At 39.1% G+C, this 18,492-nt stretch overlaps 2 protein-coding genes across 3 annotated transcripts; both read right to left on the bottom strand.

The window, feature by feature from the left end:
- Positions 1-3,108: 3,108 nt before the first annotated feature.
- LOC104088829 (uncharacterized protein C24B11.05) lies at positions 3,109-6,067 on the bottom strand. 2 transcript variants are annotated; one of them, XM_009593572.4, is made up of 8 exons: positions 5,887-6,066; positions 5,457-5,522; positions 5,237-5,334; positions 5,056-5,093; positions 4,846-4,933; positions 4,527-4,736; positions 4,350-4,415; positions 3,109-3,468 (listed from the first exon to the last, which is right to left on the bottom strand). In XM_009593572.4, the coding sequence occupies exons 1-8, from the start codon at positions 5,945-5,947 to the stop codon at positions 3,301-3,303; spliced, it is 795 nt and encodes a 264-aa protein (XP_009591867.1). In that variant the 5' UTR covers positions 5,948-6,066; the 3' UTR covers positions 3,109-3,300. The 2 variants fall into 2 exon arrangements, with proteins under 2 accessions (XP_009591867.1, XP_070042305.1); XM_070186204.1 differs by lacking the exon at positions 3,109-3,468 and adding an exon at positions 3,981-4,272 and having other exon boundaries at positions 5,887-6,067.
- Positions 6,068-17,084: 11,017 nt separating this feature from the next.
- Positions 17,085-17,742, bottom strand: LOC138898670 (uncharacterized). The gene is made up of 2 exons (XM_070184751.1): positions 17,698-17,742; positions 17,085-17,600 (listed from the first exon to the last, which is right to left on the bottom strand). Exons 1-2 carry the CDS (start codon positions 17,740-17,742, stop codon positions 17,085-17,087), a joined length of 561 nt encoding a protein of 186 aa, XP_070040852.1.
- Positions 17,743-18,492: the final 750 nt, after the last annotated feature.

Raw genomic sequence — 18,492 nt, forward strand, 5'->3', positions numbered from 1 at the left:
AAACTTCTGATTACTGTGGCTACTTTTGTATCTGTAAATTTCTGATTTACTGTAGCTACTTTTGCCTCAGTAAAACTTCTGATTTACTGTGACTGCTTTTGCATTGGTAAACTTCTGGTTTACTGTGATACATGATATAGTACAACTTGAAAAATAAGGCGGGTAACTTCTCACATACATATTATTTTACCCCATATGATTGTGGAAACATGGAGATTTTCAGTCTTCCAATCATTTGTGGTCTCAATATAATAGCCATTTGTATCAGTAAACTTCGGATTTATTACAACATATGTTTTGACCATAATTATATAATATGAATGACATATTTGTATATAAGCTCTTCGAGAGTCTTTCTTTATTATCCACAATCTAATATTTACCAGACACTACTGGTGTCATGTGTCTTCTAGACAACAATTAGCTTTTCAGGAGTTGTTGATACATTTTGTACTATCAAATATTGCTCAGACACTTCTGGTATCATGAGAGAAAATTATAATCAAATAAACAATATAAAGACAATTCTAAATTTATAAATGTAAGAAATCAAGAATTTCAATATTTTTACCACCAACTTTGTGTCTCCTTCAGGGAGAAACGCCATTAACATATGAATATTTTATATCAAAGCGGCAACCACATAGTCATTACATCCTTCAGGAAAATATACATGAGTTGTTATTTTTTTCGGGGTAGTTAATAACAACTAACCATAATATATCAATGTGGTTGTAGTAGAAAGCATTCTACAAGAATAATTTTGCCTCAGAATGGTACTTAATAAAATTATCCAAGATGTTTTACGTACAACAGGTACGTGCGACAATGATCTTTATGCCACAAAAATAATATTTATATCATCTGTTATTCTAGCTCTTCCGGAGGTGAGTTATAGTATTTTTTTTCATTCACTACAGGGAATGAAAATGTGCTTCAAAAATAACTTTGAATAACTCATTATTTTATTTACGCATAGAAAGACACAGTTTCATAATATTTTCCTGCTTCGGGAGAAAATTTTAATTTTGTTACTTCTTCAGGAGCAAATTGAAATACGAAAAATTGAGTATATATTCTCTCAATCACATTACCTCTTCTGGAGGTGAATTGTAATATATTTACATCAAGAGCACGTTCATATTTATGACTTTATTAATATTATCACATTCACTTCAGGGGATGGATTAATATTTATCAGAAATTCTCATTCTTCAGAAAATTATATCTGAACGCGCATTAATCACATCAATTATGATGCTTCAACCTTTTTAAAAATATTTACTACTTCAAGAGCAAATCGAGGCATGCGTGTAATATAGAGAATATTTCTCTAGCTTATCTTTAATTGTAACCATAGAAAGCCTAAATTATCACTTCTGGTGGTCATAGGCATATACCACTTCTGGTGGTTAACAAAATTTAGTTACAATGAGATATACGAAACATAACCACTTCTGGTGGTTGTATATTTCTTGCAAACTTTGCTGGAGTTTAAGTGGATCTAATAATGTTATCCACTTTGTAATCCTTTATTAAGATAATTAGGATGAAAACAAATACCAAAATAGGTACTATATACGTAACATATAACCAAGCAAGCGATGATAATGATATTAAAATATAAGCAAAAGGCTCAAATTAAATTATGCAAATTTGGCCATATCAGATGTAAGTGATATCTATATCAATACTGCCAAGAAGAAAAACTCACCACCTCAAGGATATAATTTGCCTTATGATGCTCGTTATGAACAAGATCTAACCACGGACATAAGAATGTCGCCTTACATCGGAGACGAACATGATATAGAAATTAAATTCGAAGTAAGTGCTCAAAATGGCAGAGTCTCGTGCTGATAACGTGTTATAAAATAAAGACTATAAATTAAAGAAACCGAACACAAGTATAGAGGGAGATTGATATTTTTATTTAAGCTCAAACTGTTGTACATAATGAACTGAAAACTCCTCTATTTATAAAAGAAAGGAAGCAGTTGCGCGGCTTTTCAGGAAGCAGCTGCAAGGCTTTTCTTTAGCTGTTCGTAAGCTGTCTGCATGAGCAGCTTGCAACTTGCCTGTTTAATAAGAAACTGCTGCAAATCATTTCATTGAGGTGCTTGCAGCCTGCCTACATCAGCTGCTTGTAGATAAACTTCAATAGGGTACTAAATGGATAATCTTCTTCAAGAAAATTATCTATAGCGGGATAATAAATAGACATCCACAATAATTATTTTCATAATAAAACGGTCCCTTTAATTTATCCGAACATCGAGAATTTATTTTCGGATAGATATTTCAAGCCTTTAACAAAATAGGTCAACTAAACACTAAGAGACCAACAAACCTCTGTTACAATTACGGGATGACGTGTCAGACGGACAAATCATTATACACGTGTATTTGTTAAAACAAATTATGTATTAACTTTCCCTGCCGAAAAGAACATCTGCCCACCGTCGCCCGCCAAACCCCCTCCACTTTTTTTTCAAAACCAAATAAAAAATCATCCTAACCCACTTAATTGAAGATTTTCACCAGCGAAGAACCAATTGCCAAATTCAATTGTGGTGAAATTGGAAGGTGGGGTAAAGGGAGATGAAGGAGGATAGCCTGCCAAATTCTTTATGGGTTCCTATGGAACAAAGAAGTAAAAAAATATGCCTTCCCTGTGTAATTCCGAAAATGGTGAAGCTCGAGTGATAGCTTGCCGTTGGCGGTAAGGGGAAGGTGGAGAGAAAGTTCTGGTGCGCATATCGAATGGTGGAGGAAAAAAATGGAGAAGGAGGTGGGGTCCACATTGAGTTGATGAAAAAAAAAAAGGATAAACTTCGTTAAAAAGAATTTCACGCTCTCCCTGAGCGTAACACAGACATTTTGCCATAAGGGATTTAAGAGACATATTTCTACGCACAAAGTATCTATTTGGTCATTAGCATTTTTTACTAGGTGCTAACTTGATCGCGGAGAACAACTTAAGGGGATGTTTATATATTTTGCTTTAATATTGTGATCTCAAGTGGCATGTGCTTCGACATCTTTATTTGATTCTTACATGGAGCACATATTCAAAAAGCAAGAAAATAAAATTAGCTTGAGCTTAAATTTCTGGACAAACCACCTTTCTTGTGGCTCTTCTTTTGTTATTTTATAATATACACATACATTGATACAAGTACATATATTCACATACATTAAAGATGTTTACAAGGTTGAGATGGAGGGGGATATCAGTATATGTACACTTGTACATATGTAGTGTGGTCCAAAGACTAGACCTTGGGGTTTTGAAATAAATTAAGCACCCACAGCTGTGGTTGCAACAAGTGAATCTAATTCACTTCCTGTGCGTCTTATCTTTTGATCTTCTTCTTGCTTGAACCATATTGCTGGAACCCCTTGAAACAGATCAGTCACCATCTCCAGTGCATAGTCCGCTTCTTTGGTTTTGCTTGCTCTTCCAACCTTCAATATGGAAATAAATAGGCAAATTAAACGTTTACACCATTAATTCACGAGCAGATCGGCTATATTAGCTACTCTATCGATTAGAATTCCCCACACTGGGAATTCTTTGGGCAAAGAACTTAACATTTCGCATATGCACGAATTTTAGTTAGTTTAGCTAGTACAAGAGGAGCATTAGTAGTAGCAAACTGAAATTGATAGCTTGTTTTTTTATTCTTCCTTTAGGTGTTCTTTAGCATTGAACATCAGGTATAGGTAAAAATTTCTTTGTAGCCCCTCAGTTAAAATTTTGACCCCTTCAAAGGATATACACTTTGATTGTGGTGAAGATAAGGTATTTGAGATAAGCACAAGTTAAAATATCCATCTTGTACCTTATTCTTGTCATATAGTATACCTACCATATAGTACCATTACACCTGTTGAACTTCTTACAAATTAAATCACCCAATTCTCAGGTTGGATGGGACAAAATTGTACTTAGTAACTTAAAGGGGGGAAGGACTCGGTCCAAACAAAGTCATCTTCTTTAGTATTTGGTACGATTTTACTTCATAATATGCAATACAAAACTTTGATTGTTGAAAGCAGGACACTAGGGTACAATTACATACTATTTATGATAAGAAGAAGCTAAAATATCTTCTTGTACCTTATTTTTATTAGTATATGTTTCTGTCACCTAGTACTATTGCACTTCAGACCAAGAGCATTCTTTAAAAAAGCATATTCTATTGGGCCCAAACAACGTCACACAAGTGTATAGTTTCGATCACTCTGTTTCTCTTCAACCTTTCCAATCTCAGCAGTCGGCAATAACGGGAAAATGGTAAAATCACAATTATCCAAACAAAAGCACAAACCGAATTAGGACTTACCAAAACTGTTCGGAGCCCCACAGCTTTCCCAGCAGCTATGTTCCGAACATTATCATCAAGGAAGAGCTAAAAACAAACACAAACCAAAAGAATCAAACTCTGAACCACAACCAATACAGCACATAAATCAAACAAATAAAGACCTAGTTGGTTAGATAAGCGGAGTATAGAGCATACCGTGCGACAGGGATCGACCTGAGCAGCTTCAATGGCGATATTCATGGCCTCCATTGAAGGCTTCAATATCACAGGAATCTCATTTGGCCGTGTTGCCCTGGACAGGTTACAATTCATAGTTTCGAAACAAATAATTTGTTCAAAACAATCCTTAATTCCTAGACGATCCAGTGCCTTTATCGCATGAATTCGATCCGAATTCGTGAAAATCTGCACATTTACTATCTTAATCAATCACAAAGTCCTTCATAACATATTACTAATCAGTCATCATCCGATGATCAATAGATCGCAATTTGAATCCATTTCTATAACTTACAATTTTCCTTTGATTAATACTACGCAAGATGCTTCTTAATTGAGCATCCGGTTTAATCAATTCATACGGCAATCTTCCGTGCACATAGCTGTTCAGGAAGAAACAAAAGAAAAATTTCAGAAAAAAATAATCGCTTTTTTGAAAAACAAAATCATTCAAAATTGGGGAATTAGGGAGTCAAACTATGCAGTTTTTCTGAACATATCTCACCTATGATAATCATCAGCATCAATATCATAGCCTAATGCCTACATTAAAAGCAAAATAGATGGAAGAAAACAATTAATCGAATGATCTAGAATTGATTAATTGCAAACTATTGAAGTATCAATTAAGAAAAAGTACTGAAGTAGTATTAATTGAGAATTAAGGCTAAAAATAGGAAAATTACTCGTAAACCGGCGAGAGAGCTGCCGTAAGTTTTGAAAAGCTCAACACGCAAAACCGATGCTTTCGACTCCGGAAAACCACATTTCTCCACCAGAAAATCTGTTTTAAGCCAAACATCACAATTTTAGATAAGCGATCACAGCTCATAATGTTGAATTACTTTAATTAATTACACAATTAAAAAGCAAAAGAGGGAAAAAAAAGAAGAACAGAATTCAAACCGTCAATGTTCTTCTTCAATGCTTGGCCAATTCCAGTCTTGGACGAGTACAGAGTATCATCCAAATCTAAATAAAAAATTATACAGAAATATTCTCAGATCACTCAACATATTATCTCAACGAGGAAACGAAATGAAAAGTAGGACTATTAACTATAATTCGCACAATTCTAACATGCGATCAGGGAAATATTTTGAAAACAAAATTCCTCTCTAACAGCTTAAAATTATAAATGATACAGTTCAGCATAAACTGATACTCTCTTTTCTAATTTATGTAATACTATTTTTTTATTTAAACATAATTTAACTTTAAATTTCTAATTTATTTAATATTTATGAATTATTTTAGATTATAAGTTTTTTAAAAAATTCTTTCAGTGCCGAGTCAAACAGTATAGACAAGATAGCAATTGAGCAAATGAACGTACCAAAAACAATAGAATCAAAAGGGGAAGAAGAATCACGAGAAGAATTGGAATATGAATCCATATTGGAGAAGGACGAATTGAACAAAACTGTATATATATAATGAAACTACGCAAATATTAGCTGAAAGTAATTCTTTCTGTTACGTGGAAGGATGAGTACACGGAAGGGGCCTTTGAAACGGGGAGCGAAAGTGGGTATTTATAGGAGTTAAAATAAGGTGGGGAAGAGACGTAGAAGAAGATAAGGACAAGAACGGGAAAAATGTGCTGACTCGGACAGCGTCAAGATGACAATGAGTGTAATTTGACAGCTGATGCAATAAGAAAATGGGACCCACGCGTTGTCCAATTACAGCAGCGCTACTAAATTGACAATAATGCCCCTTCTTCCATGTTGACACGTTGCTTATGATTTGTTTAATAGCTCTAAAAGAGGAAAATAAAAACAAAAGGCGGATCAATTATTGAATGCCATTTTCACGTTAATTGTGATCCTTACCAACGACAATAGATTTTGGTGGGGAGGAAAATCTAAAATGTTTTTACAAAACAATATTTTCTGATTTTGCTAACTTAAATTCTTCAAAAAATTTCTTTTCCACTAGAATAACAAATAATAGTTTTTTAAATATATTCTTAATAGATGGCAGTACGCTATTTATTTTCCAGTCTTTCTTAGAACTTTCTAAAATCTCATTAAATTTCATCTAAATCTTATGAGACTAATGAAATGGAAGGTTCAAGCTCTCTTCTGGACCAAAGACCTGATCTTGACGTTTTGAAATTATGACAAGAAAGGAAAAAGCAAAATGTACCTGCTCTTGCTCAGTTTGTGCAAAAGAATGATTCTTGACTTAAATTTAATTCATAAAAGAAGTGAAATATTATATTTTCTTTTCCCTCTTAATTCCTCATAAACAAGAATGTTCTTTTCTCCTCCTTTGTGGTTAAGTTATTTCCATTTAAAATAAAAATCAGTAGCCAAAGTGAAAGGAAAAGAAAGGAAACTTTTGATTTTCTTAAATAAATAATAATAAAAAAACTTCCCCCCCATCAAGAATGTAATGTGTATAATAATGAGTTTAATTTGTATTTTTTACACTTGGTCAATCAAAAGATATATGCAGATAATCCTTCATAAACAGTCAAATTCCTGGTTACTAGGTATAATAATAGGCTTTTTTAATTTTTATTTGGTTATCAAAATCTTGCAATTTTTTCAATATCACTTGAAAGTGCATTTTCAAATTTGAAAACCTGGTTCCAATTGAAAATGGAAAGTTTGCTAGTGTTTAGTTGCAAAATATGTTGAAAAAAAGATATCCAAATATGTTGCAAAAATTATAATCAAACACAACTTCATCTTCAATTCAAATTTTAGTGAAATTCCAATTTGAAAAATTATTTTGGAATTCATGTCCAAACGCCTACTAAAAATAATCGGCAGAAGTATAATATATATGATTCATGTATAATATGTATATAACCATGTATAACCGGTATATAATCTACATATATTAGCTAGAAAAAGTAAACAATGAATCAAGCCAGCTATTTGGATAAAGATCTCCTAAAATAATTACAAACGGTAAATATACAAAGCATATACTGTATACGGGTAAAATCGAACTCAGTATTTGACCGAACATCCAACACAACAATTTGGGATCGAGAGATGGTGATAAAATCATGAAGATCGGTTCTTGCCTTACTGAATTAGCCATCGGAACCACCAAACTTTCTCTCGAGCTTATCGAGGTCATAACTGATCCCGGTCATAACTGTCTCGGAATATATTGCCAGCTTATCTGACAGGGGTCCGAAATTCCCGTAACTAACCGGGCATTACGGCGGAAATCATGAAACATACCAAAAAAGGGACCAACGGTCAACAAATCAAGGACCTTTTTACATTTTATAGAATAATAGAATAATACCTTAAAAGTAGGTTCCCCTGATATATAAAGGGGGCCTCACAATTCATGAAAGATATGGTAACATACACTCAAAAGCAATACATTATCGTTATCCTCTAAATTTTTATTTCTTTGTTATCTTGGTGTCAATCAAAGTACATTCGACTCAAGGGTGGTCAGCTTTCGTAGGCCGAAATTACCCAATCCGTGTGGTTTGCCGTTAATTTATCGTTATTTATTTCAATTGCAATCCAATTGATCGTTCCGTATCAAGTTAACCCGCACATCTTTTAAACCACTAACAAATTCAATTGCTATCCAATTTTGAGGTTAAACAGTTTGGCCCCCACCGTGGGGCTAAGGATAATAGCGGCAATTTGATACGAATCATCATAACACACACCGCATTTTACACTTGTTGTTTGAAGTGTTTCTGATTTCAGGTCAGGATCGAAATGTCAAACCCACAGTTTGTCCCTCTAAACATAGACACAGAATCCGGCCACCACGACAGGAGCAACAATGCAACGCTCGGTAAAGAGGCAACACTGGTCAATCTTGGTAGAATCCCGGTGGTGGTTCCCATCGATGCCTGTTCGCATATGGCCATCGACACAAACTAGCCCACCGACCCCGAAAACAGCGTGCGCAGGGAAGTGCATTCGATTTCCCAAAACATTCACAATAATGAAAATGATGGAATCAACCTACGTATGATCTTCGAAATGCTACAGGCTCAACATTCGGCGATAACTCAGTTGCAGAATCAAGGTCGAACACTAAGCAAGAGTGAACCCGAGCTTCCCTGAGAAGCCACCCGTAGAAACAAACCAATCTAAAAAAACGAGCGAAAGTGAATCGGGGACTAACCCCTAAATCCTGAAATTGCTCGAAGAATTGACGAAACAGATAGAAACAGGGGAAAAGAAAATCGAAGCCAATGATAAAAAGATGGAAACCTATAATTCCAGGGTCTACCAAATCCAGGAGCACCCCCGAAATTGAAGGGCCTGGATTCCAAGAAATTTTTTCAAAGGCCTTTTCCCCCGAGCGCGGCTCCGAAGCTTATCCCCAAAAAGTTTCGCATGGCCGAAATCCCTATGTACAACAGAACGACCGACCCAAACGAGCATGCAATCTCTTATACATGCGCCATCAAAGGGAACGACTTGGAAGATGATGAGATCGAGTCTGCCTTGTTGAAATAATTTAGAGAGACCATTTCAAAGGGAGCTATGATATGGTACCACAACCTTTTTCCTAATTCTGTTGACTCGTTTGTTATGCTTGCAGATTCCTGCTTAAAAGCACATGCCGGTGCAATAAAGGTCGAGACTAGGAAGTCATACCTTTTCAAAGTAAAGCAGAGAGATAACGAGATGCTCAGAGAGTTCGTTTCTCGATTCCCGATGGAACAGATGGATTTGCCCCCGGTCACGGACGATTGGGTCGTTTAGGCTCTCACCCAAGGACTCAACATTCAAAGCTCATTGGCTTCACAATAGTTGAAACAGAACTTGGTAGAATATCCAACCATTACTTGGATCGACGTCCATAACCGATATCAATCAAAAATTAGGGTCGAGGATGACCAATGCAGGACCCCTTCCGGATCCGTACACCCCGTCAGGATCATCGACCGAGTCAAGAGAGACACCGATCACAAACCTAGATCAAACCGGGATCGGTATCAACCGTACAATTGGTACCGAAGAAGCGGTGGATCTGGGCGAAATCCTATGAGAAATAAAAGAAGGAATGATCGAGGACAGAACAACCGAGGACTCATGGGCAGAAACAACTTTGACAGGACCATCGGGCCTAAAGACGCACCGAGACTATCAGAGTATAATTTTGGCATCGATGCCTCTGCTATCGTGTCCGCCATCAGAATAGAGTAGGGCTCACCAAAATCTGTTGAATAGAGAGTGACTGCTAATGAGCACCAAAGCTGCACCACTGATGAACCACCTGCATCCATTGAAGATGCAGCGCCCCCGGCTAAAGGGATGTTAGTGCATATGGAATAGTACTAGTATGTAAAGCTAATTGTCCTCTTTCAAAATAGAATACCAGTGTAAGAGAGGGAAAACCATGGAAACAACAATCAACAATCAATGATATCCAATTTCCAAGTTAAAACATATTAATTTCCAAGATACGAAGATAATATTATTTTTGGTTGGGAGATCTTTAACATCGATATACCACTGTTCACAATACCAATACCACTGTATATTTAGCACGGAGTATGATCATGACCCGATTGACTAGGTCGTATCATTCGAGACATCAACCATAATCATAATTTCAATTTAAATTTCCAGCACAATCATCACCATGTGTGCGGCATGGTGTATGATCACGACCCGATCGGCTAGTCCATCTCACCACAATGCCGTGTGGATCGACATCATCCTTTTCTATCAATCATCTCATCCCAATTAAGGGGAATAGTTTTATCACATCAATCTCATTCCAAATAAGGGGAATTATCTCAACCTACATTTCCTCGGTGACTATCGATACTCCCAAAAATATTTTTAATTTGTTTACAAAGGAAACAACAATACAAATGCATTTATCTCATAACCTTCCATACCATATATAGCCTTATTGGCACTTTCAACAACTTTCAACATCATTATTTCATTGGCTCTCTTGGCCATACATATGATTCATCATTCATGGTACGGTGGCCGTATTTCATATTCCACACTTTTATTTCTTTCCTTTCATGGATCTTCACCATAAATATCAACAAATATAATATTCTGGAAATCAAAACTTTAGGTTCATTAGTAATGAAGACTTTAAACACGATGGATTTCTTTCCAAGAAATGGAATAAAATGATTGGCAATCGAAGCACAAGTTAAAATCATAACCGAGTAACACATCATTTATTCTTGAAATATTTTCCCCACAAAAAGGCAATACACAATTTCAACTCACGAATGTGTAAGAATGCAAAACACATCAAAACTACTTACAACAACAACAACAACAACAACAACAACCCAGTGAAATCCCACAAGTGGGGTCTGGGGAGGGTAGAGTGTACGTAGACCTTATCCCTACCCTAAGGGGAAGAGAGGCTGTTTCCGATAGACCCTCGGCTCAAGCAGACGAAAAAGACAATATATCAGTACCAATAACAGAAGGCATAGAAATAATAACAACATCATAAGTATTAGAAAATAGATGAAAGACAATAATAGTAACACGTAAGAAAGGCTCGGTACTATGAAAAGTGAAAGAAAAGTGTGGCCATAACAATAACCACTAGCACTCTAGGACATACCCTATCAGGCTAGACTCTCACACGGTACGTAGTAAAAAGAGCTCCACCACCTCCTAACCTACAACGCTAATGCTAGACCTCCACACCCTAAAGCATCGCCATGTCTTGCCTGGTCACCTCTCCCTAATACTTCTTGGGCCGCCCTCTACCCCTTCTCATACTCGTCAAAGCCATCCACTTACAACTCCTTATGGGGTGTTCAGACTTCTCCTCCGCACGTGCCCGAACCATCTGAGTCTAGTTTCCCGCATCTTGTCATCCATCTAGGCCACACCCACCTTCTCCCGAATTTCTTCATTCCTATTCTCCATCCTGGTATGCTCGCACATTCACCTCAACATCCTCATTTCTGCTACTTTCATCTTATGGATATGAGAGTTCTTAACCGGCCAACACTCTATCCCATATAACATGGCTGGTCTAACTATCGCTCTGTAGAACTTACCTTTGAGTTTCAGTGGAACCTTCTTGTCACATAGGACTCCAGATGCTAACCTCCACTTCATCCACCCCACCCCTATACGGTGCGTGACATCCTCGTCGATCTGCCCATCCCCTGGATAACCGTCCCAAGATATTTGAAACTGCTTCTCTTGGGGATGACCTGTGATTCAAGCGTCACGTACGCGCCCACTTCCATCGACTCAGCGTTGGACTTGCACTCCAGGTATTCTTTCTTAGTCCTGCTAAACTTGAAACCCTTAGACATAAGGGCATGTCTCCAAACCTCCAGCCTCTCGTTAACGCCGCCTCGCATCTCATCAATCAGAACTATGTCGTCAGTGAATAACATACACCATGTCACTTCCCCTTGAATATGGTACACCAGTGTGTCCATCACCAGGGCAAATAAAAATGGGCTGAGCATAGATCCTTGGCCAACCCCATAACAATCGGAAAATGCTCCGAGTCGCCTCCCACAGTCCTAACCCGAGTCTTAGCTTCATCTTACATGTCCTTAATCGCCCTAATATAAGCAACTGGCACACCTTTCGCCTCTAGGCATCTCCAAAGAACCTCTCTAGGTACCTTGTCATACGCTTTCTCCAGGTCAATAAACACCATATGCAAATCATTCTTCCTATCCCTGTACTGTTCCACCAACCGCTTAACAAGGTGGATAGCTTCTGTAGTAGAAAAACCCGGCATGAACCCGATTTGGTTATCGGATATAGACACAGTTCTCCTCACCCTCACTTCCACCACCCTCTCCCAAACTTTTATGGTATGACTTAGTAACTTGATACCTCTATAGTTGTTACAATTCTGGATATCGCCTTTGTTCTTGTACAATGGTACCACCATACTCCACCTCCACTCATCTGGCATCCTCTTCGTCTTGAAAATAATATTGAATAGCCCAGTCAACCAATCCAAACCTGCTCTACCCACACTTTTCCAAAATTCAATCGAAACTTCTTCTGGTCCAGTCGCTCTACCCCTACTCATGTTACGCATAGCCCCACGACCTCCTCAAACCTAATGCGTATACAATACCCAAAGTCTCGGTGAAGCTCTACCCCTACTCATCTTGCACATAACCCCATGACCTCCTCAACCCTAATGCGTCTACAGTACCCAAAGTCTTGGTGAATCTCGGAATGCCCCAATTCACCTAGCATAATATCCCTATCCCCATCTTCATTCAGAAGTTTATGAAAGTAAGTTTTCCATCTCCACTTAATCTGTGCCTATCCCATCAATACTCTGTCGTCCTCATCTTTGATGCACCTCACTTGGTCCAGCTCCCGAGCATTCCTCTCTCTTGCCTTGGTCAGTCGGAAGATCTTTTTATCCCTACCTTTATCCCCCAGTTCCTCGTACAGACGAACAAACGCAACAGTCTTAGCCTCTGTGACCACCAACTTCGCCTCCCTCCTAGCTACCTTATACCTCTCTATGTTCGTTCTCATCTCCTCCTCGTCTATGCTCCCTACTAACCTCAGGTACGTCTCCTTTTTCTCTTCTACTTTGCCTTGGACCATTTCATTTCACCACCAGTCGCCTTTGTGCATGTTAGTGCAACCCTTCGAGACCCCTAACACCTCTTTTGCCGCCTCCCTAATATAGTTCGCCGTCGTTGCCTATATAGCACTTGCGTCCCTATAACTGATCCACGCTCCCAATGTCAATAACCTCCCCTCCAACTCCCGAGCTTTATCCTTAGTCAAGGCTCCCCATTTGATCCTCGTTCGTCCTTGTTCTGACCTCTTCATTCTCTTTATCATGATACCCACGTCCATTACGAAAAACCTTGCAGTCCTTACACAACCCTCTATCACATCTCCTGAGGAGGATGTAGTCAATCTAGGTCCTCGCCACCGTACTTTGGAAAGTAACCGAATGCTCCTCCCTCTTCGAAAAACTATAGTTCGCAATCACCAGCTCAAATGCCTTCGCAAAATCTAACATCGAGGTACCTCCTCCGTTCCTAACCCCAAAGCCGAAGCCTCCATGCACCTCGCCATAGCCATCAATAGTCAAACCAATATGACCATTGAAATCCCCTCCTATAAATAACCTCTCAGCAAGCGGGATACTACGCACAATCACATCCAACCCTTACCAAAAGCGTCTTTTAACCACCTCATCTAAGCCCGCCTGCGGCGCGTAAGCTCTAACTCCATTTAGAGTGCACTCCCCAACCACTAGCTTAATAGTCATTAATCTATCACTCACCCGCCTAACCTCTACCAGCGACTCTCGATGATTCCGGTACACCAAAATACAAACTTTATTCTTACCCTTCATGACTCCAGAGTACTACAACTTATACCCGTCCACATGCCTCGCCCTCGATCCTACCCACCTAGTCTCCTGGACATAAGCTATATTAACCTTCCTCCTCTGAATAATCTTTACCAACTCTATAGACTTCCCTGTCAGTGTTCCTATATTCCATGACGCAATTTTCAACCTAGAGGCTTTCTTGTTCCCCTTACTCTCCTTGCCCCTTGTCCCACCCCCTGCGCCCTGCCCTATCCCCCGCCCCGCCCGAGGATATTACCTTACTCTACTATTCTAGACCTCAACCACTATACCTACAACAGACTAAGGAAAATCGCTATCCCAAAAGGTAGTCAGAGGGACAATCTAGAAGAAAACAATATGTAGCTACAGACACACATATATTATGATTATGCTAATACGACTAAAATGGCACCAATTTAACTAATACAACAAAGAGAGTGAGTAAGGAAGGAGGTACCAACTCCCGACAGTAGAACCTGGATATTCAACTTGGTGCTGCCTTTGCTGCCACTTTTTCAACTATTTACAAAGCATAACATTAGTTAAAATAGCCATATATGGGCATCACTTGAGTTCATAAGCTTTTAGACAATTCTATTTTCGAAGTCAATTTTGGAACAGTTGAATCATAGCTCATTTCATAATCTTTCTCACATCATTTCATTTCATTGACACCATTGCCCACAAGTATAACTTTCACTCTTGGCACACTGGCCACACTTTATATCCCCAAATTCACTTATTTCATTTCCAACCATCTTTATAGATTATCAACAATAAGATATTTCCAATCAAGACTTTAGGTACACATATGAGAAATTAAGAGTCTTAAGCATATTGTGTTTTCTCACACAAATTGGCATCATAACCTTCATTTGAAACACAACTCAAAGACATAACATTTTAATACACATATCATTCTTGAACACATTCCCAAAAGATAACATAATGTGATAGGAACATTCAGAACATGTTTTAAATACATAATTCTCGACACTTTGCTTATTCGGGACAATCGAATTTATTGGGAACAACCATACTTGAAAGTTACGGGAACATCATGGAATTCAATTATAAGAGAGTAGTTTAGCCAACATACCTTGCTTTGAGCTTTCTTGAAATTACTACATCATTCCGGAAATTCTAGCAATCCCAATCTATTTTGAGACATAACAAAAGTGAATACAAATTAGGAAGATATTCATGGTTTCATCTCATTTGAGCATTTTATCAAACACTAGGTGTGCAACTTTAACTACAAGGTTCTTCTACAAGATTTCCACCACTCCACAACCCAATCTTTACTTATTTGAGCTCAATAATCTTTCCACAAACCTTATTAGTAAAAGCATGTATAAATAATACTCTTACACCCAATAATCATACTCTCAATCACCCATCTTTTACCCCAAACTCAAAATTGAAAACTAGGGATTTGAATCTTACCTCTTAGATGAAGATCTTGTGATTGACTTCCTTAATTCTTGAAGATTGATGCAAGATTGGATGATTAGAATGTTAGGTTTCCTCCTTCTCTCTCTATAATGCTCTTACCTCTCTCTAAAACCCTTAGAAAAACACCCCAAAATAAGCCCCAAAGGCTATTTATCAAAATGGGGTCGGGTTATAAAAATAAAAATATTAATCTTCTGAAATCAGGTCTGCGGTCGCATAATGGACTGCACAATTGGTATGCGGGTTACATAATGCACCGCAAAACTGATGTCCAGAAATGGGCTCCACTGGACAGGTCTGCGACCAGTTTTGCGGTCGCATAACCACTTCTGCGATCGCATAATGGTTCTGCGGCCGCAAAATCGCATTTTGTCAGCCTTTGGTAATTTGGTCATAACCTCTTGTAGGAGTGTCCGAATGACAAACGGTTTGAAGCGTTAGAAACTAGACTTAAAGATATTTTATTTGATACATATATCATCATATAACTCCTTTTATATATGTAGATATTCTTGTTCAAAGTTTGGTCTTGTGCGTACCCATTTGAAACTTTAGTCTATCATGAAATTTCCAACTTGACTTGGACTTAGGGCTCTTCTTAGACCCTACACCACTTATAATATGCCTCGTACACTTACTATCATATCCAATTGATATCCATCATATTAATAGTCCTTGTCTGCACACAAAATAATATAATGAGCGCACATCAACTTTCTTACTAGCGCTCAAGTACTTCGAATATTTATTTCGGGGTGTTACATTAACAAAGCCCGAGGGCATGAAGCTTATTTGGCATTGCCCGAATTAAAAGTCTAGGGCCATTTCGGGTTAATGAAACCCGAGGGCCATTTCGGGTTAACAAAACCCGAGGGCATGAAGCTTATTAGACATTGCCTGAATTAAAAGGCTAAGACCATTTTGGGCTAACGAAACCCGAGGGGACAAAGCTTATTTTGCGTTGCCCGAACTAAAAGGATACGCCCATTCTGGGTTAATGAAACCCGAGGGCGACGTTGCCCGAATAAAAAGGCTAAGGCCATTCCGGATTAACGAAACCCGAGGGAACAAAGCTTATTTGGCGGCGACTATTCTGGGTTAACAAAATCCGAGGTTACAGGATTTGACGAAAACCTGAGCAAAACACACTCTCGGAAAGTCATATCCTAAAAAGTATAATTATTTCAGGGAAATATTCCCGGAGATATCGGATCCCACGATGCCTTAAGAGATAATGAAATCGAAGGCAAAGCCTGTTCGGAATTCCGAACATGACTATTTAATGCTAAGGCATTCCAATCTTTGCAAAACTTAAAAAGAAAAAGCAAAGGAAGAACTCGAGACTTATCAAAAAGAAATAGAAAGTTTGTATTTATGAAGTATATCTTTACAAAGGCCGAGCGGCCTTAACACAAAGTACTAAGTATAAAAAGAAATAAAATCAAACAAAGGCGGCCTGATCTTAGGCGGAGCCCGCTTCGTCACCGGGATCACTAGGGTATTCCCCATCCTCAGTCCTGCTTGAGTCCTCGGAATCCTCCTCCTCAGGATAGCCGAGCTTCCTGGCCTCGGCTTCGAGCACCTTGGCATCCTTGATCTCGGTCGATAGGTCAAAACCCCAAGCAGGAACTTCTTCGAGGGTCTGTCTTCGAGATTGCCACTTCATATGCTCGGCTATATTTTTTGATTGTTCTTGAGTAGCTTAAACATCGGCCTTGTACTAGGCCACCATTTCAGCAGCTTCGGACTTGGCCACGACGGCCTCTGACTTGGCTATTTTATGCTCCTTGACCAGATTATCTTGATCTGAGACGGCCGAACCAAGCCGAGATTGGAGCTACTCAACTTTTTTATTTGAACCTCTATCCTTTCCTTTGCCGCTCTTAGCTGGATTTCGGCCGAAGTTAGTTGTGCCCGAACAACCTCTTTTTTCGAGGCCAAACAATCCATTTTGCCTCTCCATTCATCGGTCTCAGCTTTCACTATATCCATTCCAGCTCGGAGCTGATCAATCCGATCGAGTTTTTGCTCGACCTTTGGGTTTTGACCTTCAGTCACTGAATCAAATTCATCATCACTTACTTCAAAAACTTTTACACGATCGACCAAGTCGGCATGGTTCTTCCGAGCCACTTCCAGCTCAGCACGGAGGTTCTTAGTCTCCCCTTCGAGCTGCTCACTAAGAAGTTTAAAGGCGTCTCTCTTCTCAGTAAGCTCTCGAACTTCAGCTTCGAGTTGTTTCAAGTCATACCGGTACCATAAAAAATCCTCGAGATGAAGCACCGAAGCCTACGAACAAGAAAGGAAATGTTAAGGCATCTGTGAAATAATCTAAGTGTAAATCAAAAATTCACTTAGGAAAGCATGGAATTACCCGGTTCAGTACCTGTTGCGCTTTGTTAAAAAGGCAGGGTGCATCCACCTTGTTCATCTTAGCTTGATCATCCTCGGTAAATAGGCACTGAAGATAGCTGGCCACCCCTACGGGGGCGGAAAGAACCCGTGCATTCTCAGGAAGGAAAACAAAGAATGGTGCGTTTCCGATCAGGATATGCACTCGGGGTAGGGAATCAATCGACCAATTTCGGGCACGAGGAAGGCCTGCTTTCTTAAGAGGGTGAGGTCTTCCTTGGTATCTCTAAATTGCCAAATCTAATAGCATCCTCCGTGGCCGTCGAATCCACACCGTTAAAAACATCACAAAAAGTTTTGTTCGATCTATGGGGCCCCTCGATGCGGCATTCTTTTGCTACTTGGGCCTTGTTAAACATCGACTCTGTGAACAAGGGAGACTTGGCAATCTCTATCAGGCCGAGTGTTTCCTGTGGGGCTTTTCCCGCATCTCGGGAAGCCTCATCTCCTGCTCCACTTCGGCCTCCCCGACATGATGAAAATCGGCCTCGCCTCCCCCTGGTTCGGAGGCCCCTTGCCCTTTGAGCTACGACGGCATACTGGGCACCAGATCAAAGGCTTCTCATTCCCCCTCGGACTAATTCCTCAATCGATAGAGTGAGTCCGGGGACAGTGCTTGACCACTGGTGCTTCCCTTGGGTTTTTACGCCAATATTTTCATTGGCCTCTTCTTCTCAGGGCCCAGAGAACTCAAAGCCTTTTTCCTTTTCTTCTCTTTATACTGCCCCCGAGGCAGGGGGCTCGGTGAAGATATTGTCATCACCGGATG

This window comes from Nicotiana tomentosiformis, chromosome 9 (genome assembly GCF_000390325.3).
Source record: "Nicotiana tomentosiformis chromosome 9, ASM39032v3, whole genome shotgun sequence".
Taxonomy (NCBI): Eukaryota; Viridiplantae; Streptophyta; class Magnoliopsida; order Solanales; family Solanaceae; genus Nicotiana; species Nicotiana tomentosiformis.

What these genes read in the sequence shown, in the direction of transcription:
- LOC104088829 (XM_009593572.4), bottom strand. Translation starts at nt 5,947, where the DNA reads ATGGATTCATATTCCAATTCTTCTCGTGATTCTTCTTCCCCTTTTGAT. An exon ending in TTTTGATTCTATTGTTTTTG is followed by an intron (nt 5,523 to 5,886) that starts GTACGTTCATTT and finishes TTTTTTATTTAG; the next exon opens with ATTTGGATGATACTCTGTAC. An exon ending in ATTGAAGAAGAACATTGACG is followed by an intron (nt 5,335 to 5,456) that starts GTTTGAATTCTG and finishes GGCTTAAAACAG; the next exon opens with ATTTTCTGGTGGAGAAATGT.
- LOC138898670 (XM_070184751.1), bottom strand. Translation starts at nt 17,742, where the DNA reads ATGAACAAGGTGGATGCACCCTGCCTTTTTAACAAAGCGCAACAG. An exon ending in TTTTTAACAAAGCGCAACAG is followed by an intron (nt 17,601 to 17,697) that starts GTACTGAACCGG and finishes TCTTGTTCGTAG; the next exon opens with GCTTCGGTGCTTCATCTCGA.